Source organism: Micromys minutus (assembly GCF_963924665.1).
Source record: "Micromys minutus genome assembly, chromosome: 27".
In the NCBI taxonomy this organism is placed as follows: Eukaryota; Metazoa; Chordata; class Mammalia; order Rodentia; family Muridae; genus Micromys; species Micromys minutus.
In genome coordinates, this window is record NC_137962.1 from 36380133 (window position 1) to 36389815 (window position 9683).

Here is a 9683-nt window from a genome sequence, read left to right on the forward strand (position 1 = left end):
CAGCTCACACTCTTCCAGCGGACTCAAGTTTGGCTCCCAAAATCCACCTCAGGTGGCCCAGCACCTCTGACTCCAGTCCCCTCTGTCCTCTGAGGGTACTTGGAGGCATTTATCGCAGCTTCTAGGGGGTAGCACACCAGATGCTAAACATGTTCCTACAGTCACAGGACACTCCCCTTCCCATATCCAACAATGGCCCGTGCTGTCTGCTGAGAATCTCTCCCCATCTTTGCTGAGATTTGCTGTTACGACCCCCAATGCAGAGACCACTCGGCTGTCATATTTTTCACAAGGACCCCACTTGGAGAAAGAATAATCCTGCAAAGGTGGCCATGAAACCTTTATTAGTGGTGCATAAGTGAAGATGGAAGCCTCATCAGGAGAGAGGAAGGAAGGCTGCCAATTTGTGTGCAAAGTCAAGTAATGAAACCTCCACCGGGAGGAGCTTCCAGAGTGGGCGGGCAGGGCTAAGCTCAACCCTGGAAGTGCAGCATGGGAGGGACCGAGAGAGAGCCTGGGCTGCCTAGGGGAAAGGGTGAAACCTGCTGTGGACAGTCCTCCCACTGCCCCACAGAGCCCACTTTACCCCCACCACTGCCTGCTCAGCCTGGGGTCTCTCTCGAGTGCACACACACATACAAGCACACCCTTCCCAAAGTCTTGCCCTTCTGCACACCCCCACCATACACTATCGCTGGTTCTAAGCCTGACCCCTCGGAGGTGGGCGGGGCTGATCTATACCAAGCCGGCATCCTTCTGAGTTAAATCCTTTTCCTGGGTCAGCTTTGAGGGCTGTCCAGCTCAGCTGCGAGGCCGAGATGGGCGCAGAGAGCAACTGGGAGTTCCGTGGGACAGTCAAACCTGACTCCAGGTAGAGTGGCAGAGGGAAGGACAGCACAAAGGCACTGAGGGATAGTGGAGGATGTCCCCAGAGCTAGGAAGGGAAGGCATGGGGTAAACGGACTCAACTGAGATTTTGATCCCACAGCAGCAAATTCAAGTGCCTGGTTTCTACAGAAAGGGGCTTCCCTGAACGACAAGGACCTCTACTGGGCTGCAGATGGATGGATGGAAAGATCAGAGGAGTTGTCCTCTGTTAGCTTGGAGCGTCTCAAATACACTCAGACTTCTGGGCCTCCGAAAGCCAGGTTGTCCCGCACCATCAGCGTCTTGCGGAGATCACGGTCCACCAGGGGGCGCTGCATGCGCCACTTGTGCGCCTCCTGCAGGCCAGGCTCGAAGTAGTAGATGCAGGCTCCAAAGCCCACCAGGATGAGGACGGAGATGACCAAGTAGACAGGCACAAACCAGTCCAGAAAGTGCGGCATCGCGCCAGCTTTGGCTGCCAAGACATAGACATGAGGACACTAGACAGCTCCTTGGTAGTACCCACCCAGAGAGAGAGAGAGAGAGAGAGAGAGAGAGAGAGAGAGAGAGAGAGAGACGTACGTCTTCCCCATCAGATGGGGAGTGTCTAGGGGAGCCGGGGACAGTACCTGAGCTGACCTCAAAGTAAATTAGCAGCTCAGGCCTTCCCCCTTCAGCATGCACCATACTGTCCTCTTCACACGAGGACACCAGCTCCTTCTCATCGAGAACGAGATTTATAGCCAAGAGCTGCGCTGGCTCCAGACCCCATCTAACGTCTGTGCTCTCGGACCAGTGGCCTAACTTGGGGCTTCCTCAGACGGACGGGGAAACCAGTACAACTCCAGCATGGGTCATAATGAGCATTCATTGATGACTAATCCTTCCTGGTGGGGTGAGGTGTGGGGGGTGGGGATGTAGCACAGAACACTCACGGAAAGAGGACAAGGCATAGAGGAACCTCCTCTGCTCTCCCTGCACCGTGAAGGCCCTGCTGAACCTGGTGTTCTCAATAGCCAGAGTTGCTCCTTGGCAACAACCCCACCCACCCACTCACACACACAAAGATGACTTGGGGCCCCAGGCAAGTTGCAGCCTGGTGACCTTACAAAATTTAAACACTCATCCCCAGGGTACCTGATCTGTTATCAATAGAGTCTACATAGCCCAGTTTTGTATGAGGCCACCGTCTCTGGTGACATAAAACTTGAGTATGATCCGGGGTTCTCTGGCTATAAATAGAAATGACAGCTCCTGGGTGGGAGAAGCGCTGCAGCCGCTAGGTGGGTTAATGTATGTAAGATTTTCCCAAACCAGTGTCTCCCGTGTAAATGCTATAAGGTGTTCTTACACTCCGCCCTTCTGTTTCTTTGGCTATAAAAAGAGATGGAAATAGGACTAGCTTCCTAAGAACCTTGTAATTCAAACTTAAGCACTTTTGTTACGTTGTTACTTATCATGTATGTGTGTGCGCTCACATGCGTACCTGCATGAGTGCATGTTTACATGCATGAGAATGACAGTCATAACATGAACATGGTGGTGGAAGGGTAACTCTCAGATGTTGACTTGTCCCTTTGGGTCCTAGAGATTGAATTCAGGTTGCCAGGCAAGACAGGAAGTGACTCCAACTACTGAGCTGACTCGCCAAACCCCGTTTTTTTTTTTTTTTCCTGCCTGTTTTTTAATGTTTTAGTTGGGCATTGGTAGTGCAAGCCTATCACCCCAGCACCCAGGAGGCAGAGGCAGGCGGATCTCAGAATTTGATGCCAGCCTGGTCATCTACCAAGTGAGTTCCAGGACAACCAGGGCTATACCCTGTCTGGGAAAAACACAAAAGAAATGTTAAATGGGTTTAAGACAAGGTCTCATATTGTCTCATATTGTCTAGGTCGGCCTCCGTTTGAGGATACCCTGAAACATCACCTTCTGAGCTCTGGGATGGCGGAGCTGCCTCCCCCCACCCCCATGCCTGGTTGATGCAGTCCTGGGGAATCAAACCCAGGGCTTCACGTAGCCAGACAGCACTCTACTAACTGCGCCCCCAGCTCGGCTGTGGGCTCCAGACAGTGCCATCTCGGGTCAAGCCTGGCACCTAGTCAGCACTCCGCCTGCCTTAGCAACTGTCCTTTTGAAGAAGCCACAAAGGGAGAGAGAGCAGGTACATGGAAGGGGACATGTAACGTGACTCATAATAGCCATGTGAACCCAGGCTCTTTAGACTCTGTCCCTGTGATGGCTTAAATGACAATGGTTCCCAGAGGCTAGTCCCTGGTAGGTGGAGCTGTCTGGGAAGGATTAGGAGGTGTGGCCTTGTTGGAGAAGGTGTGTCACTGGGACCAGCTTTGAGTTTTCAAAAGCCCACACTATTCCCAATCCCACCCTCCTCTTTCCTACTTATGCATCAAAATGAGAGCCCTCAGCTGTTCCTGCCACCATTGCCTTTGCTCCACCTTCATGATCTCTACCCCTCTGAAACCACGAGCCCAACTTACTTTCTAAGTTTCCTTGGTCATGGTGTTTTTTTGTGACAGCAATAGAAAAGTTAAAAAAAAAAAAAAAAAAAAAAAAAAAAACCACCAACTACCCTCTGCCAGCATCTCTACCTCATGACCCATTCTGGGTGCTCTCACAAAACTGAATACCAATCACTGGCTGCCCTGCAACCCTCATCTTTATGTCTGTTTTTATTTCCCCAGACTGTTCTTTGATCTTTGTTTATTGGGCAGACTTTCATGTAGCCAACCACGTTCAGGTATAGAAAGATGCAGGGTTCACCCCTACACCTTCCTTAGATCTGGGAAAGCATGGTCCCCTGGTGCATACTTGGCTGGGACAGCATTTCCACAGAGCTTAGCCAGGTCATATTGACTGGGTGTTACTGCCCATAGACCAAGGACAAAACAGAAGCTACTTTACAAAGGATTACCCAACTGAGACGTGGCAGAGCCAGAAGCCCATTCCCAGTGATGGCCTGAGGTTTGGGTCCCATACCACAGGGAGAAGCTTCCCAAGCCTGAGGAAATGATCCACTGAGGTTTCTGGGGGGGTGGGGGGGGGAAGTGGACAGAATCACCTCCAGGGCAGCTTCAAGAGAAATTCCACTATTCTAACCTCCAAACTGCAGCTTCTCCTGCCCCCCATCCCTCCATTCCCAGGTCTTCTGTAACCTTGTGGGAGGGAGAGATGTTGTTAAAGGTGGCCTATTTCTGGAGGGATGGATTAAAGGGCCGTTACTGTCTTGAGTCAGGACAGGCAGAGGTGGAGACAGGGTGCAGGGCCCAGCACCCTCCCAGCATCGTCCTTTCTGGAGAGCCAAATAAAGAGCGCGGAATTGCTGGTTGCTGATGCTGCGGTGGCATGGGAGAGAAAGGGCCCCCAGGACAGCACAGAACTTAACTGTCAGAATGAGGGTCTGAGACAAAGCAGTGTTTATGTCATAAGCAATACTGTAGCTCTGCGGTGCAGAGCTTGGAGTCCCTCTACCTTCCTAATACTCTGAACAAGAATCCTTGCATTCTGGGGCAACAGAGGACTTCTAGACCTTCTCCTGGTTTCTTGGGGGACCAGCATAAAAAGAGGAAAAACATTCACGAGCCATCTCTGTGACCTTGGACCACTCCTCACCCTCTGGCTGCAGCTTCCGTATGCTCAATGGCTGGGTGGCTGTGTCCATCGCCAGACTGTCTCTAAGAACATTGCCAAGCCTGTTTCAGCTCAGGCCCTGCCTGGGACAGTATGAAGGTTGCAGAGCCCCCCACTCCCTGTCTCCCAAGCCACTAGCAACACGGCATGCCTGCAGACTCACCTCATACCCGTAGATGCCCGCTCTGCAGTCTGCACAGAGCTAGATGCCTCAGCCTGTGGACTCAGTCGCAGCTGCTGTCCCCAGAGACACTGCCATCTGTGGCCACTGTGGGAGCTAGAGGCAGAGAGCGACAGGATACTACTCCCACGGGAGATGGAGTTTGTCTGGTCTGAAGGCCTCTGAGTGGGCCTAGAGGCAGCAGGCTTGGGCTGGCTGAGCACCCTGATACCTCTCCTTACTATCAAAGACCCTTCTCTCTGCACCCCCACATTCAGGATAGCAGGAGGTGGGACAGATCTCGGCCAATCAGCAGCCAGACAGAACAAGGGCTTTATCCTCTGTTGCCCTGGCAACCAGCTTTCTTTTCTGGATCCCTTTACTGTACACGTGGTACGGACGGATGACGGGGAGGGCAGAATTCAGGGAGGATGAGAGTCACCTAGCAGGGATGGTAGGCAGAGGAGAGGAAACCCAGGGCGGACTATGGTGTCCCGCAAGTGGACAGAGACACACCCACGGGAACGGGCAGTATTAATGAGGGTTCTGTGTTATGAAGTGATGACCCGAACAGAGAACTGGGAGCCAGTATGGGCTGGCTTCGTGGATCTCTTGCTCTTGGTCACACACTGTTTTCAGTCCTTCATTTCAATGAACCCACCGCCAAGGAAGGCACTGCTTTCAGAGTTGCCTCTGACAGCTGCCTCACCCCCTTCTGCCTTATTTCTACAGATCCCCAGGCACTAACAGCCCCGGCCAGCCTTACTGCTGAGTGGATGTCGGCCTACTTGACTATGGGTCAGCCCAGACCCAGACAAGGGAAGCTGCTGGATCCAAAGTCAAAGGCAAGATTGGGCATATGAGACTCAAGCTGTAAACCCAGATTCTCTGCCCCCCACCTCTGCACCGTGGTTATAGATAGTCTGTAGCTGGTAAGGTGTCTCCTTCAGCTTGAATTCCATGAACACCCTCGAGGGTCTAGGGGATTTTTAAACTTCAAGTACACCAGGGGAAATGACCCCATTATACCTATAGATCTTTTTATAATTATTTATTTCATTGTATATTGTTCTTTTATTATATTTGTGTACCATGCTGTGTTCTTTGTGTGCAGGTCAGAGGTCAACTTGCAGGAATCAGTTCTCTTCCACCACACGAGTTCTAGGAAGTGAACTCCAGTTATTAGGTCTGAAACAGCAAGTACCCTTACCTGCTGAGCCACCTCATTGGACCAATTTTTTCTTCCTTTGTTACTAAGGATGTGTACTGACTGGTTTTGTGTGTTAACTTGACACAAGCTGGAAGTTATCACAGAGAAAGGAGCCTCAGTTGAGGAAATGCCTCCATGAGATCCAGCTGTAAGGCATTTTTCTCAACTAGTGATCAAGTGGGGAGGGTCCAGCCCATTGTGGGTGGTGCCATCCCTGGACTGGTAGACCTGGGTTCTATAAGAAAGCAGGCTGAGCAAGCCAGGGGAAGCAAGCCAGTAAGTGACATCCCTCCATGGCTCTATATCAGCTCCTGCTTCCTGACCTGCTTGAGTTCCAGTCCTGACTTCCTTTGGTGATGAACAGCAGTGTGGAAGTGTGAGCTGAATAAACCCTTTCCTCCCCAACTTGCTTCTTGGTCATGATGTTTGTGCAGGGATAGAAACCATGACTAAGACAAGATAGAACCCACAACCTCACTAAGTATGAGGTTTGCATCACCACACCCTGCTTTTTTAGCAGCTTCCTTTTATTGATGTGATTTTAGGAACATCACTGTGTGGCCCTGCCCATTGAGGAACTCACTATGTAGACCACACTGGCCTTGATCTACCTGCCTCTGTCTCTCAAGTGCCAGACGATAGGTTACTTCTTCGCTGGTGAAATGAGCCAGTACAAACCAGATTAGAATATAGTAAAGGCAGGTTTACTGGGAAGCTGCTCTCAAGCAGTTCACTGACTACAAAGACTGGCCAGGAAAGTACCGTAGGGAAAGAGGAAAGAGGGGGGAGGGGGGAAAGGAGGAGAGAGAGAGACAGAGAGAGACAAAGAAGGAAAGAAGAGAGCCAGAGAGACCAACATATCTGTCACAATGGACCAGTGTGGAGCTGAACAGACATGAGAAAGTAACGATAACTGCTGCTTTTTATTTGATTTGATTTTAGAGATAAGGCCTCATGTGTTCCAGATTAGCTCCAAACTCACTATGTACCTGAGGATTACATTGACCCTCTGACCCTCCTGCCTCTACCTTCCGAGTGCTGTGGTCATAGGTGTGTGCCCCACATCCTGGGTTGTTTTTTTTTGTTTTTTTTTTTTTTTGTCATTCTGGGGACCAGACCCAGAGCTTTGAATGTCTGAGACAAGCACTTTGCCATCTGAGCCAGCTCACAGTTTCCGTAAAGTAAATAAAGCTGTGCGTGCCTTATCTCTTCCTGGAAGCTCTTGCCTTCTGGTAGCTTCCTGCAGACAGGAATGAGCTAGATTATCCCTGTGTAAGTAGAGCAGACTCTCGGATGCTGAAGTTCGTGAAAATGACGTCAAGATAAATGCCGTGCAGAAAGCAGATTGGAAACAGGAAAGCCTGGGAAGCAGAGGTAGGTGTTATTTTAGAAAGGGACATTAACAAAGACTCCTCTGGGCTCTCAGAGACTGAATCACCAACCAAAGAACATACATGGGCTGGACCTGGGTCCTCCTACACACACACACACACACACACACACACACTCACACACATAATTGTAGAATGTGCAGCTTGGTCTTCATGTAGGTTCCCCAACAACTGGAGTGGGGGCTGTCCCTGACACTGCTGCCTGCCTGTGGATTCTGTTTCCCTAACTGGGCTACTTTGTCTGGCCTCAGTTGGAGAGGATGCACCTAGTCCTGCAGTGGGTTGGTACCCAGGACTGACCTCCCACTTCTCAGAGGAGAAGGGGAGGAGAGAGGGGAGGAGCTTTTTGAGGATGGCCTGGGAGGATGAGGGTTGGGGGGGGACTGTGATTGGGGATGTAAAGTGAATAAACAAATTAATGGAGAAAAAAAGAAGAAGAAGAAGGACCCCTCTGGGAACTACTTAAGAAGAGGAGGAAAGTTGCTAGGAGTGGGAGGGGCCAAAATGCTTACATACATTTAAAAATATGTCACGATGAAACCCATTACTACATTTAACTAATATATGCTAATAAGAACATTTAAAAAAAAATGGGTCAGTGAGACAGCCTCATGGGTAAAGATGCTTGCAGCCAGCCTCTGATAATCTAAGTTCATTACACGGGACCTACAGGGTGGAGGGAAAGAACCAACCTCCTGACCGTCATCTTCTGGTGTCCACTTACGAGCCGTGGTACTCGTGCCCATGGGTACCCCCACAGTGAACAAGAAGCACGAAAAATATAATTAAAAAGGAAAGCCCTCGCCCTGGGCATGGCAGCCTCTGCCTATAATCCAGCATTCCAAAATGCTGATTGCCCAGAGCTGGGCACCCAGAGTAAAATCCTGTCTCAAAAACAAAGCGAAAGCCACTCGAGGGAGAAAGCCCTCGTGATAAGCTGACACTGGAACAGGCGTCTCCGTGAACACATCCTGACAAACTGGAAGATTTCACTCCAAGGGAACAGGAGGGACCGAGATCCTTCCTGCACAAGGACAGCATGGTGGCCGGAGGTGCTTTTGGTGAGGGCAAAGGCAAGGTCAGGGAGCTCGTCAGGGGCCAGGACACATGGGGGTCGTGACCAATATTTGCAGCACAGCGAGATGGGACTCATAGGTTGGTTAGATCAAGGAAGTCGTGGGCTCTGATATCTGTCTCCAAGGGACCCAGATGCTCTTAGGAGAAGGGCTGGCTACCCTGAGAAGCTTGCAGAGAGCCAGGAGCAGGGGAGGCAGCCCACATGACAGAGGACAGCAGCAGCCCTAGTTATGGCTGAAGCGGTGGAGTGCATCTTTAAAGGAGAAAACACACTTGCTAATGCACTAGATGTGAATCCTAAAGCCGACCCATGAACCACCAAACACCTGGGCTTGGTGTAGCACAGTGGTAATCCCAGCATTCGGGAGGGAGAGGCCAGCCTGGGCTACATAAAGAATTAAGGTCATCTGCTGTATACAGAGTGAGAATTTTTTTTTCCTTAAAAAAAAATAAAGAGTCATGTCAAGTTTTTATTCTGAACTACTTTAAGAATGGAGCCAGCTTTCAGGCAGGAATACCATAAATGAAGCAGTTAACCTAAAGGCCTATCCAGTTATATGTCTGGTGCCAGAGCCAAAATACCTTCTTAGGAAGGGGGTATGGGCTGGAAAAATGGCTTAGTAGGTGTGATGGTTTGTATATACTTGGGCCAGGGAGCGGCACTGTTAGAAAGTGTGGCCTTGTTGAAGTAGGTGTGTCACTGTGGGTGTGGCCTTAAGACCTTTACCCTAACTGCCTGGCTTCAACTGGCAGTTTTGGGAGACTAGGCCTAAGAACTGGGCAAGTTCAGGCCAGCCCAGGTAAGTCAGTTAATAGAAAAAACAAAACAAAACAGGCTTCAGGCAGCTAGTCAGAAACTGCCCTGCCCTTTGAGGCTGCCCAACCACCTGGCCTGAGGCAAGGACAGTGGGTCAGCAACAGTTTCCAGACCTCAGTTCCCAGGCCCCATGCTCCAGTAATGGAATGACCTTAGAGATGGAGCAAAATATAGGTCACCTACCGCCCCCAATCCCCTAGTGTGCTTGAAATCAGGCCTCTGAGCTCACTTGGGTGTCTCTCTATGCTGGTAATGGGAGACCCCAGCATGCTGGACTTCTGTGAAATAAAACACTCTGAGGTTACATACTATTTGAGTCCAGAGTATCATTCTTCAGGGAATCTTGGACCCTTACACATACATATGTAACCAGTATATAGTCCTGGTACTTGGGAGAGGGAAGGAGTCCCAAGACCAAGGGAGAGAGAGATCACACCCTCAGGGTGGAGAAACTTAGGCTGTACTTATCAGGAGAGACACCCAACTATTAAGTGCTCTTCCAGAGGACCCAAGCTG

The 9683-nt window shown here is 50.4% G+C and overlaps 1 protein-coding gene across 1 annotated transcript; it reads right to left on the bottom strand.

The window, feature by feature from the left end:
- Positions 1 to 1121: 1121 nt before the first annotated feature.
- On the bottom strand, positions 1122 to 1328 carry SMIM45 (small integral membrane protein 45; the record flags this gene model as incomplete). Its single annotated transcript, XM_080939855.1, has 1 exon — positions 1122 to 1328. The coding sequence occupies one exon, from the start codon at positions 1326 to 1328 to the stop codon at positions 1122 to 1124; it is 207 nt and encodes a 68-aa protein (XP_080795981.1).
- Positions 1329 to 9683: the final 8355 nt, after the last annotated feature.